Source organism: Melanostigma gelatinosum (genome assembly GCF_949748355.1).
Source record: "Melanostigma gelatinosum genome assembly, chromosome: 20".
In the NCBI taxonomy this organism is placed as follows: domain Eukaryota; kingdom Metazoa; phylum Chordata; class Actinopteri; order Perciformes; family Zoarcidae; genus Melanostigma; species Melanostigma gelatinosum.
Genome location: NC_136653.1, coordinates 12,008,898 through 12,031,518, shown reverse-complemented (window position 1 = coordinate 12,031,518; position 22,621 = coordinate 12,008,898). Strand labels below are relative to the sequence as shown.

Below are 22,621 nucleotides of genomic sequence, written 5' to 3'. Positions count from 1 at the left end.
CTAAATACCGTACATGTAAGGACCTTCAAAAATGCGAAACACGAGCTTCAGCTGTAGCGTCTTCCTCTCGCTGTCCAGGTCCGGCAGGATCGGAAGCTCGTGGGGACAAGAGGAGGAAGGAGGAGTCGGCGAGGCTCCAGCGGAGATCCAGGTGGACTCCAGCCAACTCCCGCTGGTGGAGGGAGCAGACGGGGAGCAGGTGTTCCGCTTCTATTGGTTGGACGCCTTTGAAGACCCCTACAGCCAACCAGGTAAGGCGTGCTCCTGACTGTGAGTGAATATATAGTTGAGCTGTGTTATTCCATAATCCAAAGATCCTGTTCAGATCTGTAGATCACATCCCGGTATTTGAACTCCTCTCTCGCCTAGGTGTGGTGTACCTGTTTGGGAAAGTGTGGATTGAGTCTGCGGAGTCTCATGTGAGCTGCTGCGTCACTGTCAGGAACATCGAGCGGACCATGTACTTCCTGCCTCGCGAACATGTAAGTTTCCCGCTCGGTCACATTACTGCCCGTATATCAGGGAAACGAGAGTGCAGGATTTTAGGAAACAACCAGTTCTCTCCCCACCTTCATACTTTTATTGGCTGTTTTCCATGAACAGAAAGTGAACCCCAAGACGGGGGAGGTGACGGACACTCCCGTAGGAATGATGGACGTCTACCAGGAGTTCAACGAACTCTCAGAGAAGTTCAGGATCATGAAGTTCAAGTCCAAGGTTGGTGCCGACCGTGGTTACGGACTGACCAGCACGAGTGGCATTTTTCTTTTGTCACGCTTTAACCGGCGCTTTTTGTTTTTCTCTTGCAGAAAGTGGAGAAGAGCTACGCTTTTGAAATTCCTGATGTGTCCACTCAGAGCGAGTACCTGGAAGTCCGATATTCAGTGAGTGGATGTGCACACCGTACTAGATGTTACGTAGCACTGGTCCAGGCCTGTGTGATTATCGATGATGAGCTATTTGTCTATGTGGTAAATATTGTTTGTTTTTTTTAGGCTGAGTTCCCTGCACTGCCTTCAGGCCTTAAGGGGGCAACCTTTTCCCACATTTTTGGAACCAACACTTCCAGCCTGGAGCACTTCCTCCTCAGCAGGAAGATTAAAGGGCCTTGCTGGCTGGACATCAAGACACCACGTAAGGAGGGGTTTTGACTTTCATTTAGTTTAACTTGATCTGTGTTTGTACAATTCATTCTATGTGTTGAAAATGCACGTGCGCCCACTCTGTCTGTGTTAGAGCTGATCGGCCAGCCGGTCAGCTGGAGTAAGGTGGAGGCTCTGGCCCTGAGGAGTGACCTGGTCACTGTGGTCAGAGACCTGTCTCCTCCGCCCATCACCGTCATGTCCATCAGCCTCAAGACCATCCAGAACCCCAAGACGCACCACAACGAGGTCAGAATGAAGAGGAGGAGTTTGTGTTATTTTACGGTGTGCTCAGACAAAAGCTGAGATCCTCAGAGAGCAACGGCCTGATGATGTAATTGTTCCACTGCAGATCGTGTCCCTGGCTGCACTAGTCCACTATCAGTTCCACATGGCCAAAGCTCCACCTCAACCTCCGTACCAGACCCATTTTTGTGGTACGTTATTTAAACTCACTGAAAATTTGAACGCTCAAGTAACAAGTAGAAATCTGAGAGAGCGGTAAAAATGCTAAACGTTTTGGAACTGTTATTATATTCTTTTTTGTCTTTTTGCAGTCATCAGTAAACCGGCTGACTGCATCTTCCCCTACGACTTCCAAGACGCTGTGAGGAAGAAGGTGAGTGTCCACGAGGCTACGGAGCTCAGCTTGGTGCTAGAAACAGGAAAAGAGTGTGTTTTATAACTGGCAGAAAGATCCGTGGTTTACATATTTACAGACGTAGCGGGGGTAGAAAATTGCTGGCAAAGGACTACGAGCAATAGAGTAAACCTGATTATTTATAATTCATTTTCTACAGTACTTTGCGGAATGGTAGTTTGCTTTCATTTATACAATAAGTGGTTTCCATTTAAATTGATGGAGAGTATATATTGGCCTCTATGTTTTCTTCATTGTAAATGACCCTCTGCTGATAGAACGGTAAAGTGGAGATCGCCGCTACGGAGCGGACTCTGCTGGGCTTCTTCCTGGCCAAGATGCACAAAATCGACCCTGATGTGCTGGTGGTGAGTTCAAGATGTTTGCATGGATTGTATACAGTTTCAGATGACGGCGCAGTGTTTCATCGCGGTGAAAAATGAGTATGCTAATCCTTCTTCTCCTGCAGGGTCACGACATCTTTGGTTTTGACCTGGAGGTGATTCTGCAGAGGATCAGCGTGTGCAAGGTTCCCCACTGGTCTAAGATCGGACGCCTCAGGAGGTCTAATATGCCCAAACTAGGGGTAAGAAGAAGAAAAATCCAGAGCAATATATATGTATTTATATTTCGATACCATATTGTACATCACTGTACGCTGTTGCAGGGTCGCGGTGCCTTTGCAGAGAAGAGCGCAACCTGCGGCCGTCTGGTGTGCGACGTGGAGATCTCGGCCAAGGAGCTGATTCGCTGTAAAAGTTATCACCTGACTGAACTGGCTACACAGGTGTTGAAGATGGAGAGAGTGACGGTCCCTCAGGAGAACATCAAGGACCTCTACAGGTCCGTACGCCCTCAACAGGAAAGATTCAAACCAAATCAAGCTGTGTATCCTAAAATGTGTGTGTGTGTGTTTTTGTATCAGTGACTCTCCTCACCTGCTCTACCTGTTGGAGTTGACCTGGACAGACGCTAAGCTGATCCTCCAGCTCATGTGTGAGCTCAACGTGCTGCCGCTGGCCCTGCAGATCACCAACATCGCTGGCAACGTCATGGTAACACTTCGTTAAACAAGTCGCCCACAGCTGCAACACGAACAAACAGTACATGTCACAGCAAAGCCGTCGTCGACACTTGTTACTGAGCTCAAACAGGAAGCGCAGATTACAATTAAAACTGCCGTCACTCCACAACATGCTAAATGTCATTATATCGACATCCAAATAACTTGACGCACTTAAAATGCATCTGGCTCTCCACCAACAGTATTTCAATGATAATAATAATAAACACATAGCATGGACAATCATTGAGGTTTTTGAATCCCTGGCAGCAGTTCTTCTCGCTTATTGCACAACTCAAAATACAGAAAATTTAAGTCGGAAACAAAACGGTTTGCAGACAAAAGCAAAGCTTGCTTTTTTTTGAAGAGAAAAATCTTTAAATACGCCTTTGTCAAAGTTTAGAGCCGGCGTATAATGTTCAGCGAGTGTGTTTATGCAAGTACACACGTTAACATACAATACAGTGGGGGTGAGATGGCGTTTTGAACTTCACTTACAATGGGACATAAAGATGTCCTCACCACTGAGCCTCCAGGCTGGCCCCGGTTATATTTAACCTCTGGTTTATTTGCCTCCTGCTTCGTCTGCAGTCTCGTACTCTGATGGGCGGTCGCTCCGAGAGGAACGAGTTCCTGTTGCTTCACGCCTTCCACGACAAAAACTACATCGTCCCCGACAAACCCTCCTTCAAGAAGACCCAGCTGGAAACGGTAAAGCCATACGCGGCTTATTCTCTCGTGACGTACGGTCATGTGACAAATGTCTCACGCTCCTTCTTTTTCTCTTCGTCGCAGGTCGAGGGAGAGGACGATGTGGATGCGGGGAAAGGCAAGCGGAAGAAGAAGGCCGCCTACGCTGGAGGTCTGGTGCTGGATCCTAAAGTTGGTACGTCCGTGTTCTCAGTTTGAAGTCTGGTTTTTCTGTCTGTGTGCACGTTTCTATAGCCTCCCTTTCTCTCTGCAGGCTTCTACGACAAGTTTGTGCTGCTGCTTGACTTCAACAGCCTGTATCCCTCCATCATCCAGGAGTTCAACATCTGCTTCACCACCGTACAGAGGGAGGCTCTCAACACGCAGAAGAAGAAGAATGAGGTGTTTGTTCATGTTTGTTGTAGAAACTGGTGTTTTTTTGTGACAAAGAAGATTAAATAACAGATGAATTATCTAAAACTATTCACAGTAACGGACTTACTGTATAGATTGATCCCAATGACCTGGTACAGAGGCGTAAGCCCCAGATGTTTTTTCTTCTTCCCACCAGAGAAAACTTTCCAGCTAACTTCCATCTCTTGTGTCCATGGTAACAGGAGGATTGGTCGGAGGAGATTCCCGAAATTCCAGACACGAACCTGGAGATGGGAATCTTGCCCAAAGAAATCAGGAAGCTGGTCGAGCGGCGTAAACAGGTCAAACAGCTGATGAAACAGCACGACATCAGCCCAGACCTCTACCTGCAGGTACACACACACACACACACACACACAGTTTAGTGTTTACAGTTGTTCATGATTTCAAGTTTGTGGGGACACTCACCTCCCTTTTTGTTTGTTTTGAAAGGTTATTGTTTTCCTCTAGTTTGAAGTTAGTTGTATAAGACTGTCTACTGATGTTGAGGCTGTTTAAAGTGATTGTGCATACACAATCTTTGAGGTATTTAACTCGCACCCGGAGGCTTTAAAGCTCCCGTGATTGTGTTTGAAATCATGTCACTTAAAAAAAAAATACTACAACTGGTGACCATTTTTTTGTTAAGGGGGAAAAATCAACAAACATCCAAACACTCCTGCAGAATAATGGACTTCTTCTCTGTCCATCTGTAGGCTCATTATGCTCCTAACAGACATTGTTTTGCTGAAGTATGGGGACAAAAATCCAAATCACGACAGCAAGTGGCGCGATTATTCAGCCAGATATTCATCATCATAATACTGGTGTGCAGACGGATATCTTTGAGTGAGCAACACATCATCGTCTGCTCTCTTAGCGAAGACGGAGCGTCGTGCAAATAGCTGTTTAGTCGGCGCGTTGGTGCCGTTTGACAAAATGGCGATCGTTTCGATTTGGATTGAGCGAAGTGCAACTCAAATCCACAGATTAATTTGAACAGACATGGTTACCACAACTGTAGGAGGTGAACCATCCAACCACACGTGGTGAAGAACATCTGTGGCCTTGCACGTCACTGGTGTTTTTCCGTTGTCGGCCATTTTTTTTTTACTTACCTTTTGAGACGACTTCTTAACCATTTTTTGAGTTTTGAAGGAAAGTCTAATTTGAGTCTGTCTATCCTTCAGTATGACATTCGTCAGAAGGCCCTGAAGCTGACCGCCAACAGCATGTACGGCTGCCTGGGATTCAGCTACAGTCGCTTCTACGCCAAGCCACTCGCTGCGCTGGTCACATACAAGGGCAGAGAGGTGAGTCAACGCCTCAGAAGTTCTACATTTATTACAGAAGACTATTAAAGCAAGTTGAGCATTCAAAACACACTTGATACTGATTAAATAATGAGGATATCCTCCAGTCCACTTCCACTTTCATCCACAAGAGGGCACTGCTGCATCAATTTTCACACAGTGCACCACTCCTTCCTCTTTTCCCTTTTTCTTTCTGGCTTCTTCCTCATCTTCCAGTTCTCCCGTTTGTCATCCTCTTCTCTCTCTCTCCACCAACACGATCTCTTCCTCCCTCACCCTGTGCCTCTTCCCTGTTCCAAATATGATTATTCTCTCAAGTTCATGTTGTCACGATAAGAGACCTGTTGTGTTGCCGGTGATATCAATAGCTCCGTGTAAGTATTTTCCACTCTCTGCATGCAAAGTACGGTTGTGTAATGACTTCTTTCAACATGGAACAAAATAGGCGCACGCTCAATAAATCAGCGCACAGAGACATGTGTCCTGCATGACACATATGGCTAAATCTGGTATTGTAACTGAACACCACACACACACACGTCTGTCATAATACTCATGTTCATTTAATGAGCTCGAACAGTACACATCCTCAGCAGAGGCGTCAAGCTTTGCCTCAGGGGAGTCCTTCATTAAGATCCCCTTACACACTCATTGTGTGCTCTAATAGAGTGTGTGTGTGTGTGTGTGTGTGTGTGTGTGTGTGTGTGTGTGTGTGTGTGTGTGTGTGTGTGTGTGTGTGTGTGTGTGTGTGTGTGTGTGTGTGTGTGTGTGTGTGTGTGTGTGTGTGTGTGTGTTATTTTGTCAGTCCGTTTGTGCCTCCAGTGACGCTCGTCGTTGGGCTGACGGAGCTACTTTGTAAAAGGTGCACATTCTGTTCTGTGGTACAGGTGGGAGTTTCTCTCCCTGCAGACTGTACTGCGTGTGTCTTTGTTAGCAGCAGGAGGCGGATGGGGCAATTACATTTGACCTCCTTCTGGCTTTATTTTATCCAGGACCTGGCACCACACAGTCAGCTGTATACACGTCTGAAATGGTGACAGTGCTGCGTTTTTGCAAGTTGCATGCAGGCTTATTAAATATCTGATGATTCAAGTCTGCACTCCTAATAGTTAAAGAGCCTTCAGATAAACATGAAAATGTAAACAAACTGTAAACAAAGGCTCTTGTTGCATTATTTAAGTGTTTTGTCGCAAAGTGGTGGCAGTTCGGTTAAAAATAAATAAACGTGTAATGTGTTTCCATTCACAGACCCTACAATTAGGGCTGGGTGATAATTGGAATCACATCATGATGAAATCATATCGAGATATCATGATATACAATTATGTAGTCTCAATTGATAATAACAAGCACACACTGACTCAATCTCCTCCGAAAGTTCTTCATTAAGTGAGTTTTTAATTCACACGGGAGTAAACAAAACCATTTGGTTCTTTCGTACAAACTATTTAGTTATTGAATTCTGTGTCATGATCTATGTTGTTAAGATATGACATGATCTATATCGGGATAGAAGAATGTTGCCCCCTCGCCCGCCCACCCAAGCCGACAATGGTGGTCTTATACACAACTCTGCATTCCTTGCTGTTGTAGCTGACTGCCGACCTGCCGTGCGGGCCTTATTATCATACGGGATGAAATGATTCCGTTGGTCTTACGTGATCTTCATCAGCTGTTTTAGGGCTGCTGCCATCTTGTGCCACTCAGTTTGAGATGCTCTGTCGTGGTGCTGCTTTTAGTTTCCACAGACTTCAGAAACACTTTGCAGCGGACTGCGTTTGGCTGGAGGTCAGACGCTGAAGAGCACTCAACTCCCCGTTCACTGTGAACTACGGGAGCCCGGGGAAGCGCTGGTGGTTAGGTGTTAAAGTGAAAATCGATTTTTAGTCTTTCTCTTTATTAGTGCTCTGCATACAGTGGAGAGCGACGTGACCGATCGGAGAGACGTGCGTGAAAAGGTCACCAGTCAGATCTGAACCCCCCCCCCCCCCCCACAGTGTTCTGATTTCCTGGCACGGCCCTCAACCCGCTGAGGTAGCAGCAGATCCCACTTTGCACAATCTTAGTGTTTTGTTTACTTTGTATCCGTGATCCTAGACGCGCATCTATTTATACTGCCGGAGTGCGACATCTACCACCACGGTGCCCCGCTGTAGAGGAGATGCTGTCGATAATGCTTATGGTGATTAAGTGCTCTCCAGAATCTATCTTTGGACATTTATTTGTTGTATGTTCTGTTCAAAGTCTTTGATATCTTGATTTGATTCAGTTGGTGTAACTAACTCTGTTGCTCACTGATGTTTATCCAACCCTGCTAATGATTTGGTTTTCTGGATTGCCTATGCTACAGTTGGTTAGCCGTCAGACTCGGGCAAAGAAGCCGAGGGCTTCGGTCCGATACCCGTAAGCCAAGTCGTTCTTGGTAGTTTCCGACTGCAGCGAGCCAGGAAGGCCGGCCGGCGTTTAGTTTCCAATGTATTTGTGGGGATTGCCGTTTGTACCCCCCTCCCGTTTTATCGTCACATTTGCACTCCTTTCATATCAAGATTTAGGAGGCTTTTTATTTTTGTAATTGTAACACGTCCACGGACCGCTGCTTTGTCCGCAGTGTAAATCCACCCTCCCCTTCATCTGTCCGGACCAGCGTGCAGGTTGAATGTGCACGTGTCGTGCGCATTTATTGATTAGCTCTCATCTTTCTCTCACTCTCGTTTTATATTGAGGCCTAACCCCCCCCCTCCCCCCCTCCCCATTCCCCCCCTTTCCCCTGTGGCAGAATGGGTCAGGTGGGGGGCCACAGCGGTTTCTCAGCCCAGGGAGGGTGCAGACGATGGGGGCTCGGAGGGGGAGGACGGACCCTTGGCGGTGGCTCTTTCTGATCAGACTTGCCAAGTTAAGAGCCCCCCCCCCCCACTTATCTCCCCTCCCGACTCTTGTGTGTGTACATCTTCAGTGTGTCTTGTATCTGTGTGTGTGTGTGTGTTGACGTACATGTGTCGATTGCGTGTGCGCGCACAAGTGCTACTGGTCGAACTCTGCCCTTTGTCGCGGGGACCATTTGTTGTGGCCCTGCTCTGTCCTGGTATGTGTGCGGGTATTAAGGGTGGGGATGATGGGTATTAAGAGGAAGGTGAAGGTTTAGGATTACACAGCCACAGATTGATGTCCCCCTCAACCCCTCAGTGTTATTTTGGTTCTTTTGTATGTTCGCCAGAGAACAGTTGGGTGCAGAGAACCCGATATATGAAACACTGACAGCTCACACGCATGTGGTTATAATAGGCTGATAAATGCGTTCGTTATGGCAGGAAGACTTTTATTGTCTGCTGACCGCTGGCTGGTTTGTCCCTGACTTCAGCTGACAGGTTTTCCTTTACAAATAGAGAGAATTCAATGGAGGGTTTTCTACAGGAGCTCTTACAGATCAAAGGTCAGTTGCAGGAAAAACCACTCCGCGGCATTTGGCTGGCTGTCGGTGTTAATTTCCGACGCTTGAGTTAATGTTGCTAGTCGCAGCAAATGAAGTGTCTGTTAGCAGTCAAGGGGCACCGCAAAAGCTGCTTTGCCACTTTTATGACATGCTCTGTTTAGAAGGCATGTAAACCTTCTCTTGTCTCTGGACACAAACTCCGATGTGTTAGTGTGTGTTAAGTCCTCCTAATCGAGTGATGTTAACAGAGGCCGATTGAAGCCGTTGATTGTGGTGGAACGCAGATTGGTTTGACATCTGACCCTTTTGACAGCAAATCTGACAGCCATTAGCAGGTGTGTGTCTGTGTCTCAGGATGGAGGATGACTCCTGAAAGCCGTTCTGCTGTAATTGAGTCTCTGTCCTTGTGTTTAAAAACAGCCTGACAGGAGCTCGTAGTTCACATTTTTGGATGGCATGCAGAGTGAGGGCTAGAAGCGGGCCTGAGTAACAGAGCCGATGGTGTGGAGAGGTCAAAGTTTGGTTTAGGTTAAACCTCTGTGTGTGTGTGTGTGTGTGTGTGTGTGTGTGTGTGTGTGTGTGTGTGTGTGTGTGTGTGTGTGTGTGTGTGTGTGTGTGTGTGTGTGTGTGTGTGTGTGTGTGTGTGTGTGTGTGTGCTTGTAATGAAGTCTAAGTAAATGTTGTTGCCTCTGGTGTCCCTCATTCAGGTTCTGTATCATTCCACTTGTCTCAGGAATCACAATCATTTCCCCGAATTAGACGCAGGAATACCTAAACCGCCCTATCGTGTGTCTCTGTGTGTGTCTGTCTGTGTCTGTCAGTTGATGGGGTTTGAATAGATATTGTTGTCCCCATTTCTTTCATTCAGGGTCTCAATCGCTTCTGCGGTCTCAGATTCACATGGGTCATTTTTACATTTCCCCGAATTAGCTTTAAGAATACATAAGCCTGCGTACGCTGATGTGTGTGTGTGTGTGTGTGTGTGTGCGCTCATGTCTGGGGAAATGAGGGCTGCATGTTTCCGTGGGCGCGTAGTCCGTAGAGCTGGCTTTACTCCTGATAGGAGTGGACTTAACAAATAGTCACATGGAAGCAGCTCTGCTATTTTGGCTCCCATCAGCTCGTCTGAGAGGGCCGACAGTGGAAAGGACGAGGGTTGGGAATCCGAACTGGGACGTTGGTAACACCTGCTAATGAGGCCATCGGAGACCTGGCTAATGCCAGGGATTATAATTCATTACGGATTGATCCGACATGTGGCGTCTTTGTCGGGGGCCACTGACAGAGCTGTAAATGAGACGGTGGTTTGGTACATGGTTTTAGCTGACTTGACAAGGAGGTGATAATTATTGCTACTTCTATTAAAACCTCAACGTTTTGTGATTAATGACGTACTGAACTTGATCCTCTGATCTACTTTACTGCATTTGTGTTATTGAACCAATTATCAATTAATAATAGACACTTTAAATTGTGCAGTGACAAAAGTCGTGTCATCTTCCTGAACCACTTATTGCCTGCTATCTGAAATATCACATTTTGAATGCACTCATCGACTCCCTGCACAAACATTTATTTATTTATTTTTACGACCTCATTGGTGACTGCTGTGCCTGTGCCACGGGCGAAGTGACTCATCGGGATGTGTCCTCTTTAAGCTATCGAGGTAGCACATTTTGAACTGAGCAGACAGCGGGAGGATTGTTGTCATTGTCGAGTTATTTTCGATCAACGGCTGCAGACGACGCTTTACAACCGATTGACCCTCCCAGTAGCAGACATGAGAACACAGCAATGGCATCTGCCAGGACAGGTGTGTGTGTGTGTGTGTGTGTGTGTGCGTGTGCGTGCGTCTTTTTGTCTTTGCATTCATGCATTCAAGTAAAAATCATTTCAGTGAAAGAAGGGTTTTCGTTCCCTGGCTGTGTATGGAGGTGTGTGCACATGAGAGCTCACATGAGCAGAAGAGAGACTACGAATCTTTTATGCATCTGTGTGTGTGTGTGTGTGAGAGATTGTGTTAGTGAAAGAGAGGGGGTGTGTGTCTGTGCATGCATACTCATGCCCCCCCCCCCCCCCCCCCCCAGCTCTGACAGTGGTGTGTTCCTCCACAGGTGCTATTTCAGTCGGCCGACTGTCATCTCAAAATGCTTTTCAGCTGAGTGCTTTTCAAAACAATCGTCACTGGTGCCCCCAGGCTCTTTTTACAAGGGTCCTCTGCCGCACTGAGGTTTAACATGCTGCCTCTGATCTCCCGATCAGTGGGGGGGGAATTATGTGTGTGTGTGTGTGTGTGTGTGGGGGGGGGGGGTATTGCGTTTGTGAGTGTGTGCATCTCTGTATTATCTTTATTGCCTCCCTTCAATCTGTAAACCATTTGTCACTCATCCAGTGCAGATCAGTTAAGACCCACCATCTTATTTAAAATGACAGTCTGACAAAAGATATTTTGATAAGGGGGAGGGGGTGGTAATGAAATACATGCGAGCGACATCACAACAAGACACATAAATCCCTCCTTGATAAGGCCAGCAAATGGCTGAGCAGCAGCAGCTAGGGGGTGGGGGGGAGGCCAGATATTGCAACAAGGCTGAACAAGGCTCATTAATTAGCGTGACAGGGTGCAATATCGCACCGCTAATGGGCACAACCCGTTACAACCCGTACAGACAAGCAGGTGCAAAGACACGAGGCATTGTTAAAAAGGGACCACGAGCTGGGAAAGGTCCGATAACGGGCATACAGTGAGATATTAGGACTATATATTGAGAATCAACTTATAACTGTTCAGAGAACTTTGATTCAGGCCCCCCCCCCAGGCTGCACTAGTCGACCCCATTTGTCATTTGAACCCGTGCTCCCGCACTTGTCTCCCTCGTTCCCTCCGTTGGCAGCTTTGAGTGTTGCCGACTACAGCCGCACCACTTAGCCCGACTCCATCTTTTAGCCACGTCGGCAGGGTCAGACGCCGTGATGCCGTCTTGTGTCCTCAAAGTCCTCGAGGCAGATCGTTGGGTGCATTATGTTTTTAGAAATGGGGAGTACAAAGTGAAACTGTCACCTGTATGCTGTGCAAAGTCGGTGTTGAAATACTGTGGGAACACTTGAACTCTCGTGTGCTACTGTCAGCTCCCAAATTATAGCGACAGACGAGCAGACGGCACCTTGAAGCTGCCATTTGCTGCAAGTTGCAGGCTTATCTAAAATATGGTTTAATGTCTATTGAGTTCAGTGGGACTGCTGTTCATATGAGGATTACTTTCATGTAAGTTAGGAGGCACGGAAAGATCGTGATGGAGGATGTCAGACCTTGTGACCTCATGCTTATTGCTATTTGTAAAAACAAAGTCAGTGTGAACATGAACCGGACCTGAACTGCTCAATTACTGTCCAGACTAATTAACGCCGAGGGGCTGACAGGTGAGAGAGGCGGGAACGTAAGACGCTTGACGGATGTTTGCCGATGTGACACAAAGAGGAGCTTTAGTAATTGGAGGATTTGAACCGATTGTTTGGAGTCGTAGAGATCGTATCGGCGGCACAAAAAAGAAGGGGAGATTCGCCTCGACTCGTGGGTACGAAACCATTAAATTCGGACTTCACATTGTCGAACCATACTTCTCGGGACGGGAGAGATATCAAATCTTCACAACTTCAAGATGTATTTAGATCATTCATTTGGACCGCTAGATGCCAGCCAATGGTGAGAAGTTCCCAGAGCTCATGTTGACTTATTCAAATGTCTAGTTTCATCCGACCACCGTCTCTTATTCTCAGGACATTCAGTTTACAACCAAAGAAGAGTAGGAGAACGTTAACATTGATCTTCTGTCAAATATACCGATTCATTATTACATCTCTAATGTGGTTGATGTTGAAAGACAGCTTGGTTTCACTGAAGGACACGGCATTGGGAGAACATGAAGTAATACGAGTCAAGCTTTTTCAGTTGTCTGCCCCAGTATGAGCGGCATGCACGGTGCTGACACACACACACACACACACTCTTTGTACCCCCTGGGGCTGTGTGTTTGCATTGGACCGTAGAGTATGTGTGTGTTGGCATGTGCTTAAAGATGAGCGCTCACCCACAGACAGTTGCATCATGGTCAAACGACTTGTCTTTCACCCGGTTCATTCCTTAAAGCGCTGTGTCCTGCGGGGGACTGACGGCATATGGAAAACCCGTCTAAATGAGTCCACTCATCAATTACATCAACGCATTCTCACCTCGCTACGTCTCCGTCTTTCCCACATCTCTGTGTTCATCACTCCTCTGCCCTTTCCTTCCATCTATTCTCTGATCACCCCCTCTCTCTTTCAGCGATTTTACAATGTATACTGTCAATTTGTTTTTATTTGTTAATATGATCGTCAACAGTGAATGTGCCCTTGTGTTTTATTGCTTTGCCATATTGCAGCACCTTGCTGGATGAGGTTGTGTCGTGGCAAAAGTTGACTTTGTTCCACTGGACGTCGCTGCATTCGCTCTCATTTATTCCAATGGCACCGCTTCAGGGCAGCCAACGCAATGGTCCCGTTCTCATGAATGAGAGACGATCTGATCTAACATGATGAACGTAGATAAAAACAACAACTGCTTCACTGTCAGACAGCAAGATAAAGCAGTAAAAATATTCCCCCGTACCAACCTTCACCAGCATGATAGTAGCCGGCCAGTTCATGGTCAAAAATGTAAATGAATACGTGGAACCTCACAAAGGGACTGAGCAAGCACATCACATCTAGTTTTGCCTCGGTCACATTTTAAAAAACAAAAGATATTTCATTCATATTCAAAAATATGCAAAATGTTGAGCTTGTTAGATGTATTGACATTGTGTCAAAGATCGTGGTTAGTTTCTGCTCCGAAGTTTTCTCCAACTGTACTCTGAGCCCGTTATTTCATCGTCTCCTAACTCCTCCCTGTCTTCCCCTCCTGAACTAGCAGGAGGAGGGCGAGTCATTTAGTCTGCACCAAAGCTTAGCAACACAATTTACTGCGTATGTGCTTTGGCCAAGATTGTTGTGTGTGTGTGTGTGTGTGTGTTTTTGGTGAGACCTTGACCTTGACTGCGGTCCCTAATGTAGGAGGCTGTTCTGTGAATGACTCAAACCCCCCCCCCCCCCAAGCCGTGTACAGTGGTATGTAGCAGCCAGTAAAGCATGCTACAAGTCCCACTCTGGTTTCAGGGAGTGAACCCCCCCCCCCCCCCCCCCCCTCCAGCCCCAGCCTGACCCCGCCCCTTCCTCACACTCTGAAATAGCCACGTCCTTGTCCCCACACGGAGCCCGGTGTGAGTCGGGGTTGTGTATATATGCAGCCGTGGTTGATTGAGGAGCAGATTGCTGGTGACAGGTCACACTGCGTTCCATCCCTCCGACCCCCCAGATTAGCCACCCGAAGCCCCCTGCCCTCCCCTCCTCTGGGCCCCCACCTGTTGGGATCCCTCCGCTGCTCAGATCTCTCCCACACACACACACACACACACACACACACACACACACACACACACACACACAGTGGACAACCTGCGTTAACAGACTTCTCTTATTTGTCCGTCACTCACTCTGCGGGTGATAAAGGCCATTACGAGTCATTAAGGTGTGTGTGTGTGTGTGTGTGTGTGTTTGAGTGTGTGTTGCTCGGCTAGGATGCGTGTGGGCTGAATAGACGCCTGTCACAGCACGCTCTCATAATTGCCCTCTTAGCCAATTATCCCCCATTTAAAGGCAAGTCACCTGCTCTGCTGCAATGTCCACACAAAGACTTGCACACACACACACACACACACACACACACACACACACACACACACACACACAGAATAAATAACATGGAAACTTAATATTTAATCATTGTTTGTTCCTCAGTGATTTGTTTGTTTGCTGTGCTGAAGTGCGTAATATGCAGTAGTGCTTTTTGTCGTTCATACTGGTGTGTCTGTTCTCCTTTAGATTCTGATGCACACCAAAGAACTGGTTCAGAAGGTGAGTTATCAACAAGCCAACGTAATACTAATCTCGTAAAGGAAACTGAAAAGACCTTGCAGTGTTCAATAACTGTGCAAAGGACTGTGTGAAGAAATGGGAATCTGGCATATCACCATCAGTGAAATGAGAAGAAGAAGAAGAAAGGAAACTGTTAACTTTGCAGGATTTTACCTTAAATCTATATCAGGATAAATGATCACTTGCCTCAGTAATGGTGAATGTAACGATAACTATTTCTTTCAATATGTCCGTGCATGAAACCTTTTTATCGTGCTGGATCACTCCTGACATGTACATCCCAATTATGATGATTTAAGAAGTTATTGTCCGGCCCTAATTTGAAGCTAATATACCGTCTTCCTCATGAGACCGTTCTTCCATGTCATTTTTCCACTTATGTGACTCAGATGAATCTGGAAGTCATCTACGGAGATACTGACTCCATTATGATCAACACCAACAGCAGGGCTCTGGAGGAAGTCTACAAACTTGGCAATAAGGTGCGTTTGTGTCAGCGCTAGAGACGTTCTGCATCGCTTTTCTTCATTTCCATCATTTGACATGTTCACTGATTGCATGTGTGTGTTTGTTATTGCCAGGTGAAGGCCGAAGTAAACAAGCTCTACAAACTGCTGGAGATCGACATCGACGGTGTGTTTAAGTCCCTTTTGCTGCTGAAGAAGAAGAAATACGCCGCCTTGGTGGTGGAGAACCTCGGCGAAGGACGATACAGCGTCAAGCAGGAGCTCAAAGGCTTGGACATCGTCCGCAGAGATTGGTGCGACCTGGCCAAGGAGTGTGGCAAGTACGTGAGATGAACCGAACCGAGCTGGCACGGAAAGCCACACATCGTGCAAGGTATCCATTTAGATTGTTGTGTTCCTCTGCTCCTGCAGCTATGTCATCGGTCAAATCTTGTCGGACCAGAGCCGTGATGTCATTGTGGAGAACATCCAGAAACACCTGGTGGGGGTGGGAGAAAAAGTAGCGGCCGGAACGATTCCACTCAACCAGTTTGAGATAAACAAGGTGAGGGCATGGCTGTATGTATGAACGGCTCCACATCTGAACAGTGTGATGCAAACATGTAGCAATACCTTTTTACAATAAGTTGGTTGGACCTCAAATTCAAAAGAATTGCTGCAACACAGATCAACTGTCCTGTCCGAATAACAATGTTGGATGACGGTTGCGGCCATCGTTGTGACGCGCCGACGCACGTTCCGCATTGACGAATGTTCGACGAATCGCCCCCCCCAGGCCATACCTTTGTATTCATTGCTGCTGTCGTGCGCTCTCCTCCAGGCTCTGACTAAAGATCCTCAGGACTATCCAGACAAGAAGAGCCTCCCTCACGTCCACGTGGCTCTATGGTTCAACTCCCAGGGCGGTCGCCGGGTCAAATCTGGAGACACGGTGTCGTACATCATCTGCAAGGTGTGTGTGTGTGTGTGTGTGTGTGTAGGAGAGAAACATAGATATAGGCTCCTGACACACTGGTCCACGAGTCATTCCAGCGGTTTTCTACTTTACATTTCAACAGCTAATCATTAAAATCAAGAATATCCAAAGATAGATTTCTGGTGTACACTAGTATAAAGTACAAGCTACCACTCACACCGCTGTCTGTCTTTTCTTTGTCCCCCTAGGACGGCTCCACGCTGGCGGCCAGTCAGAGGGCCTATGCTCTAGAGCAGCTCCAGAAGCAGGAGGGTCTCAGTGTGGACACTCAGTACTACCTGGCCCAGCAGGTCCACCCTGTGGTGTCCCGCATCTGTGACCCCATCGAGGGCATCGACAGCGTGCTCATCGCCACGTGGCTGGGTATGTCAGACCGAAGCCTTCAGTGTTATTGAGAGCGGCTAGGCCCGCATCACTCTGGTGTTAAATTATGACTTGAGGAATTTCAGGTTTCCTTCAAAATATGACAAATTACACGATTTAATAAAAGAAAAATGTTCGATGAAAGTATTTAATTAAAAGTTAGCGATTGACACCAACACGCATAACGCTTCTTGTGGTGATTAAATTACACTGTGGCTCAGTGGCAGAGCAGGGTCCTCCTTCAATCAGAGGGCCGGCGGTTCGATCCCCGGCTCCGCTGAGTGGTCAGAATACTAGAAAAGTGCTGTACAAGTCCATTTACCATTTGCAGTTCACAGACATGCGATGATATAAATAAACAATGAGCGTGTGGTATTTGCGGGGGCACAGCTTACTTTGAGTGATAGTACTCATCTCTTTATGTATGTGTTAGCATTAGTAATGATTCCGGTTTTATAGCCTGGTGACAGCTGAGGCAGCCAAAGATAGAAAAGGCTGTCACACCTAATGTCACAACAGCCTAATAAAAGTACAAAATAGATGTTTCATTGTTGTCTAATCGTCATAAAATGAAGTGGTTTGAATGGAAAAATTCCAGCATGTTTCGTCTGTTTTGTACACGAAAATGCGACAGGATAAAAAAAACAATCTGTGGTGTCATGCAGAATTATCTTTTGTCCATACCAGGCCTGGACCCGAGTCACTTCCGGGCTCACCAGCAGTACCAGAGGGAGGAAGAGGCCGATGGCACGCTGGGAGCTCCGGTCCAGCTGACCGACGAAGAGCGCTACAAAGACTGCGAGAGGTTCACCTTCACCTGCCCTCAATGCGACACCGACAACGTGTACGACGGCGTCTTTGAAGGAGCTGTGAGTAGAAGTCCCCGTGCACTGTGTCAGCCATCACAAACCTCCTTTACGAGTCTTCTGCTGTGGTTTTACATGTTTTTCTACGGCCATGGAGCAAGACGTACAACAACTATACGTCCTGCATCAGTGTAGCGACTTAGACTTGTAGTTTAACCATATTCTGTCACTAACAATGTGTTTCACAGGTGTAATGGATTAATCAGTAGAGACGCCCTTTAAGAGGCTGAGGGTGGAGAAGAATTTCTGTCAAACTTCCTGTGAGGGATTCATGCTTCAGTCATCCTCCATATTGTGTCTCTGTCTGTATTTTTAGACAGCTGCCTGGCTCCAATACAGACTCTGTTTTCATTGGCATAGTTTGGACTCCACAACTTGAAAAGCCTTTCTGTAACCCCTGCTGCTCCATGAACGCACACACGCACACACACGCACACACACGCGCACACACACACACACACACACACACACACACACACACACACACACACACACACACACACACACACAATGATCTCCTACCATTTGTCAGTCCAAGGTCGTGTGTGTGTGTGTGTGTGCGTGTGCGTGTGTGTGTGTGTGTGTGTGTGTGTGTGTGTGTGTGTGTGTGTTATCAGCTTCTAATGAGGAGCAGGGCACGCAGCCGTTTCTCGTCTGAAAGATACTCATAAAACTGACAACCCTCTGTGCTCCGCTGGCAGAGAGGACTTGCATTAAATTTAAAGAAGGAGTGTTATACACACACACACACTCCATAAAAGTGGATATAATTACACACTTCAGCAGACACGCTGATATGTTTTACTGAGAGGCGTACACACTCGCACATAAAACATACCAGAAAAGCGGTAGATTCTGGTTATGTCGATGAAAAAGGAAAACAACAACAACAACTTCCTGCTTTGTGGATTTAACGGTAACATGGAAAAGTTGTTCGGAATAATTCCCACCTTCAGACTAAACTAACCAGGATTCGTCTGATTGCTGGTTAATTTTCCAGCATGCGTCAGAGACACGCACGCACAGAGAGAAACCGATAAGACAGTAAGTTAATTAGGGTGGTGAACATGGTCTAACAGCTCAGTGAGAGGGGAGGACAGATGGGCCTTGACTCCACCACTGACACAGAGCCAGAGATGGTAGGAGGCGGCGGTGATGGATGATGGAGGACAGACAGAGGAGGAAAGTTGTTTGATGAGGGGAGCGGGTAGAGAGGGGGATGAAAGGATAAAGTATTGAGGGAGAGAAAGCTGGATGGAGCTGCAGGGATTTCCCCGACTTTAGATAGGCCAAGACATGGAGGAAAACAGTAGGGGAGCTTAAATGTTTATAACATTATGATACAGGTTTGTAGAGGGCTATTTATGGCGCAGGCATACGGTGTTAAAGATGACATTCGTTTGGGTTTGGAGACAATACTTTGAGAGGTGGTGTGTGTGTGAATAGAGATACGATCCTTGGATTGCAATATTTCTCTCAGAAGTCTCACGCAAACACAAAGATATACTTTGGGTGTTTGTCATATTTTCATTTAACTTCGCAGCCGTAAGTCAACTGGCAAGCGAAGGGTGTTTTATAGATACAACTTGTTTGGGAGGGAGAATCCTGTTATCGAGTTTGGAATGAAACAAGTGAGATAAGAGAGTCTGAGGGGAGGAGAAGAAGGGAGGCTGCTTTCATCCAGTGCAGACATGAAGAAGAGGCGGCTAGACCAAGATGGAGGGGGTTAATGTGTGGAGCTGCATATTAAAGGGAGTAAAATGACTTGAACTGGCAGAAGTAGGCAAACAAAAACGCTGTGTGTGGCTTTTTTTTACTTGTGTCATTGACCTTTTATTTTTGCAGCTCCAGTTAAATGGAGTTCAGGTTTAAAGGAGCGAGTGTTTAAAGCTGTTTCCATCGCATTAACTGTATGCCTTGCTCTGAAGTGGACGATTCATTGGTGTGGAGGTCCCGTTGACCTGTTTTCTTCTGGCTACAATAATGTTAACATCTACTGGACTCTACTTACACCCTCCATGCCTCTGACATGTTCTTTGTAGACGTTTACAGGTAATGGCCAAGTTGCTATGATACATAACTGCTTAGCTGTGATGAATCCCTGTGCACACACACACACACACACACACACACACATATATTTACGCACAGGACGCTACATTCATGAATTGTGGTGGGAGTGAGATTGTTGGTATTGCAGTGAGTGTAGTAAACGCTTCGCTCCGTCACCTGAAAGCCTTTTAATGTATGCAAATTAGATTTACTTTAAATATCACAGCTAGGATTGGCAGAAGTTAAGTGTGTTAGGAAATAGCTGGTTCTTTGAAACTCAAAGGTACAACCTGTGGATAAAAAAACCCCGAAATGTGAGACTTTAACTACAACTCCCAAGATGCATTTCAGTGAGAGACGACATAAAACACAAAAGTAAGGGCTGAGTTCTACGTGAGGTGTTTTGCATGGCATACATTTTATTAGTGTGGCACTCGTTTGTGCACAGTAAAAGTCACAGATGTACGTTTCCCAAGAATGAAGAAGAGAAGAGCTTTGGAGAAAAGTTCAAACTGTAGCTCCTTTCTCACTTTGCACTACATTGTTGGTCATTTCTCTTATTTTCCAATTATTCAGCTGCACCTGACTGCAGTGTTGTGCAGACATTCCTATCATTCAGCACGTTGTTTAAGAGCGGACGGTTGAACCCATCCACCGTGTTTGCGTGAGCCATCAGAATGGATTGTATGCAGCTGATGTCGAGCATATATGAATCCATCTGTTGTCGTGACGCATTTTCTCCTTTCCCAGGGGCTGACGTTGGAGCCCGGCTTGTTGCGATGCTGTCACGTCCCCTGCGGGAGCCGACCCGTCGACTGCGCCGTCAACATCGGCAACAAACTGCTACATGACATCCGTCGTCACATCAAGAAATACTACTCTGTGAGTATTTGTGTGTTTGTGTGCCAGTCGGGAATACAACTCTGCTTTACACGCACTCAAAAAAACAAGCACAACCAAACATTCATGTATGTACTTCACCACCTGCAGGGCCACAAATGGACTTTTTTACTCCGTGTTTAATGCTGCAACTAGACTAGCACAGCTGGTCTCTCGCTCTCTTTTTAAAGCTTGTTCTCTGAATGAACTTGCAGTTAATTCACAAACACATCAAAAGTAGACATTAAATGTAAATGTGGTTGTTTGCATGCCACTATATCAATCAACACATTCACATAAAGAAATTAAATGAACGCAAAACAAGCTCAAGTGGTCAAAGAGGAGAAAAGCCTGGTGAAAATTGACCTTTCACGAAGTGTTTATGAAAGCGTTGGACTGTATTTAACACAATGTGGGATTCCGCTGATTCAGCAATGATAAGAGAAGCCATAAAAAAGATGTGGAGAGAGAGAGAGATGATGGAAACCTCAGCAGGGCACCGCGCTGACATTTTCCACCAAAGAGCACATTATGCTCGTGAAATGAAAAGATTTGAAGAAGCGTGAACTGTGAAAATACTTAAATGGCCATTCTTACTTTGAATACCAAGTTTAACATGCACTCTTTGTCTGTTTTTTTGTTAAGGTTATAGGGTGGAATTTAAATGATACATCTGGGGGAACGGAATCACTGGATTTGTTGTATTTTTAGTTCTCGCTGTATCTCCAAAGTATTTGACTTTAAAGATTATTATTTTTGCAGTTTGGCACATTTTGCCGTCTCAAAAGCAGGCAAGGTGTGAAAATACGGTGCATTGACTTCACCGTTCAGACGTCCAGATAGAAGAACACGAGGCCAGAGACGAGTTCAGACGTGCAAAATGTGCACGGCCACACGATCAAATACATGCTGAATATAGTTGCACACTTAAAAATGATTAAATGCTGCCGCTAGGTATCTGTTTTAATTGTTCACCAATTGATCAATTTCAACGAAATTGTGAGGATCTTCAGATTTAGTTAATTTGAAGACAACATCCAGATTTTTTTTTTTTCACCATCGACCAATCGATTGGTTAAAGAGCAGGTCGATTTTCTTTGGTTGACTACAGCCCTAAAACATGCGACACACTTCATCCTGTGTCCATGTTGGACGAGGCGTGTAACAAGACTCTCACGCTGCCAACAAACCAGCTCCCCACCGTGCCCCGCTGCCACCATCCCGTCTACTTGTCCAATACGTTGGTGTACGACCAAATACCTGCACGGGACATTCCTAGCATTTTCAACACTCTGAACTAAAGTGGTGATCGCGGTAGGAATGATCTGCTAAACATCCACATGTTAGCATTGTTAGCAGGCGTTATTAGGTTTTGCCTTAACAGCCTGAGAGTGAAGTAAACTGGACGCCTGTGTTGTCTCTCTCTCGCTCTTCCGGTAGCTTCTAACACCTTCGTCTTGAGTGAGTGGAATGCACTGTCTGCCTGTAAAAGTGTCTGTGTATGTGGGGGTAACTCTCCCACAGTGCTGAACAGAAATCAATTAGTTTGGTGAATGTGCGGGGATCGAGCCCCCCCATCCCCTTTGTCACGATGTGTGAAACAGCTGCTACCACTGAATACTTACACCTCACACGGCAACACACTCGCACACACACACACACCACTGGAGGCGGACACAGCGGGGCAATGAAGAGGGGTAATATTGTGTAATTAAGGATTCCTTTCAGGCCGAGGGAGAGTTCAAATAGAGCTGTTTGCCCGACCAGATAGTGTGAAAGCCCTGCCTCTCTCTCTCTCTCTGTCTCTGTCTCTGTCTCTCTCTCTCTCTCTCTCTGTGTGTGTGTGTGTGTGTGTGTGTGTGTGTGTGTGTGTTGGCGTCCTAAACTAGGACCACTGAGACATTAATCATTAGTGAAATTACCTCCTGCCCCCCCATCCCCACCATTATCAATAAACCAGCCCCCTGAGAATGGGCAAACACTTGTTCACTCCTCACTTACACACACACACACACTGTTGTCATCCTTTCCTCCTCTCGTCCCGCTGTCTTTGGCAAAATGAGAGATTCGCTCGTTTCCTGAACCACCCAATTCTTCTTTTTCCTTTTTTTTTTTTTTTTGGTAACCCCTCCCATCTAACCACCGTTGCCATGGCATTTAACAAATTATTGCAATTACCCTCGTCATGCGGGTCGCCCTTGGAAACGGGCTCAGGGGCAAGAGTAGAAAGGGGGAGAGAGGAGAGGGAGAGAGAGAAAGGGTGAATGAAGACCAGAGAAGGTGATAATCCTGTTTTGAACAAAAGGTCAAATTG

At 46.4% G+C, this 22,621-nt stretch overlaps 1 protein-coding gene across 1 annotated transcript in view; it reads left to right on the top strand.

Annotated features, from left to right (window-relative positions):
- Positions 1-22,621, top strand: part of pola1 (polymerase (DNA directed), alpha 1) — a 44,638-nt gene that overhangs the window by 2,649 nt on the left and 19,368 nt on the right. The window contains exons 10-34 of the mRNA XM_079292576.1: positions 79-251; positions 370-482; positions 604-717; positions 810-884; positions 996-1,134; positions 1,237-1,391; positions 1,495-1,579; positions 1,700-1,761; positions 2,061-2,150; positions 2,252-2,368; positions 2,450-2,625; positions 2,708-2,837; positions 3,437-3,556; positions 3,641-3,731; positions 3,810-3,937; positions 4,153-4,302; positions 5,140-5,262; positions 14,651-14,683; positions 15,094-15,186; positions 15,286-15,491; positions 15,583-15,715; positions 15,992-16,123; positions 16,336-16,510; positions 17,198-17,379; positions 20,179-20,310. Coding sequence (XP_079148702.1) covers positions 79-251; positions 370-482; positions 604-717; positions 810-884; positions 996-1,134; positions 1,237-1,391; positions 1,495-1,579; positions 1,700-1,761; positions 2,061-2,150; positions 2,252-2,368; positions 2,450-2,625; positions 2,708-2,837; positions 3,437-3,556; positions 3,641-3,731; positions 3,810-3,937; positions 4,153-4,302; positions 5,140-5,262; positions 14,651-14,683; positions 15,094-15,186; positions 15,286-15,491; positions 15,583-15,715; positions 15,992-16,123; positions 16,336-16,510; positions 17,198-17,379; positions 20,179-20,310 — 3,127 coding nt within the window. The remainder of the gene's footprint in view (positions 1-78; positions 252-369; positions 483-603; positions 718-809; positions 885-995; positions 1,135-1,236; positions 1,392-1,494; positions 1,580-1,699; positions 1,762-2,060; positions 2,151-2,251; positions 2,369-2,449; positions 2,626-2,707; positions 2,838-3,436; positions 3,557-3,640; positions 3,732-3,809; positions 3,938-4,152; positions 4,303-5,139; positions 5,263-14,650; positions 14,684-15,093; positions 15,187-15,285; positions 15,492-15,582; positions 15,716-15,991; positions 16,124-16,335; positions 16,511-17,197; positions 17,380-20,178; positions 20,311-22,621) is intronic.